General features: G+C 40.7%; 1 protein-coding gene across 1 annotated transcript; it reads left to right on the forward strand.

Annotated features, from left to right (window-relative positions):
* Positions 1–265: 265 nt before the first annotated feature.
* On the forward strand, positions 266–1231 carry LOC134477495 (olfactory receptor 51F1-like). The gene has a single exon (XM_063255617.1). The coding sequence runs from the start codon at positions 281–283 to the stop codon at positions 1229–1231; it is 951 nt and encodes a 316-aa protein (XP_063111687.1). The 5' UTR covers positions 266–280.
* The last annotated feature ends 433 nt before the right edge of the window (positions 1232–1664 follow it).

Here is a 1664-nt window from a genome sequence, read left to right on the forward strand (position 1 = left end):
AGCATATGCTACATGCTGTATATCACGACAAACAAACGTTTTATAGCAGGAAAACTCATTTTCTTGTATTTAATGAGTTAACTAAAGCAAACTGAATCTCTTTTCGTTTAACTCCAAATGAAGATGACAGATAAAAGCTGATTCTAAAGTAGTCATAAGGGCCACGTGAGGTACAGTAAGTAAAGTAACAACAGAAATGTCTTGCAAAAGTAGCTTTGACTCAGTGAAATATACTATTAACAGGAATTTCCTGAAGGAGAGAACATTTCATCAGATCACCATGCTGTCTACTGCTAATTCAACTCCCGCAACTTTCTTCTTGACCGGAGTTCCAGGATTAGAAGCTTTCCACAGCTGGTTTTCCATACCTTTGTGTTGCTTCTGTGTGATAGCTCTCTTGGGGAACAGCACTATCCTCTATGTGGTGGTGACAGACTCCAGCCTCCATGAGCCAATGTACTATTTTCTCTCCATGCTCTCTGCCACCGACGTGGGCATCACTCTTTCTTCTCTTCCTACAACACTGGGTGTCCTCTGGTTCAATGCCAGGATCATCGGCCTAGATGGATGTATTGTACAGATGTTCTTTCTACATGGATTCACACTCATGGAATCTTCTGTACTTCTGGCCATGGCTTTTGACCGCTTTGTTGCCATTTGCAATCCCCTGAGATATGCTGTGATTTTAACTAACTCTAGAATCATCAAAGCTGGGGTGATGGTATGTGTACGAATGCTGGTCAACCTTGTGCCCTTGCTACTGCTCCTTAAGCGTCTGTCTTTCTGTGGTCCTAATGTGCTTTCCCACTCCTACTGCTACCATCCTGATGTGATTAAGTGTTCTTGCTCAAGTATCGGGGTCAACAGCATCTGTGGCTTAGTTGCCCTCATTCTGACATCAGGAATAGATATCCCCTGTATCTTCCTCTCCTACATGCTGATCATCAAGTCCATCCTCAGCATTGCCTCCCCAGAAGAGAGGCAAAAAGCCTTTGGTACCTGTGTCTCTCACATTGGTGCTGTTGCCATCTTCTATATCCCCTGGATCATCTTGGCTTTGGTACATCGCTTTGGCCATAATGCTCCTCCGTATGTTCATACACTGATGTCAAATCTTCACTTCCTCTTTCCCCCAGTGCTGAACCCCATCATATATAGTGTGAAGACCAAACAAATCCGTAAGGCTTTCATCAAGATCTTTCCAAAAACAAAGCCGGTTGTCAAACTGTGAAATGATCTGGGTAGATAGGTTTGTTTTTTTCCTCTCTTTACCCTTCCTTCAACATTTTAATACATCATTCCAGGCATCGTCTTAAGGATGATAACACAGTATCTTCTCAGAGATGATAACATATGAAACATCACTGTCCTCTCAAATAGCTTACATGGTTTAGTAACCGAGAAACAAAATTAAATAATAACAAAAGTAAAACAGAAATATTACTATAGAGTTATATTCAAGACACTATTCAGATACTGATGTTAACACATAAAATTTTAGAAAAGATTGCCTGGTAAGAATAAAACATAACAAATAAAGATATAAAATGCATCAAGGCCAGGGCACAACACTGTGAAGCTACTGAAGTAAGATACATGCTCAGTGCACAAGCGTTTTGTGTAAAAGAGGAGGGGGAAGAGAATCTGATATGAGATTATAAAAG

The sequence above is a fragment of the Cavia porcellus genome, unplaced genomic scaffold (genome assembly GCF_034190915.1).
Source record: "Cavia porcellus strain 051 isolate PalLab524CR breed Dunkin Hartley unplaced genomic scaffold, mCavPor4.1 scaffold_9, whole genome shotgun sequence".
Classification (NCBI taxonomy): Eukaryota; Metazoa; Chordata; class Mammalia; order Rodentia; family Caviidae; genus Cavia; species Cavia porcellus.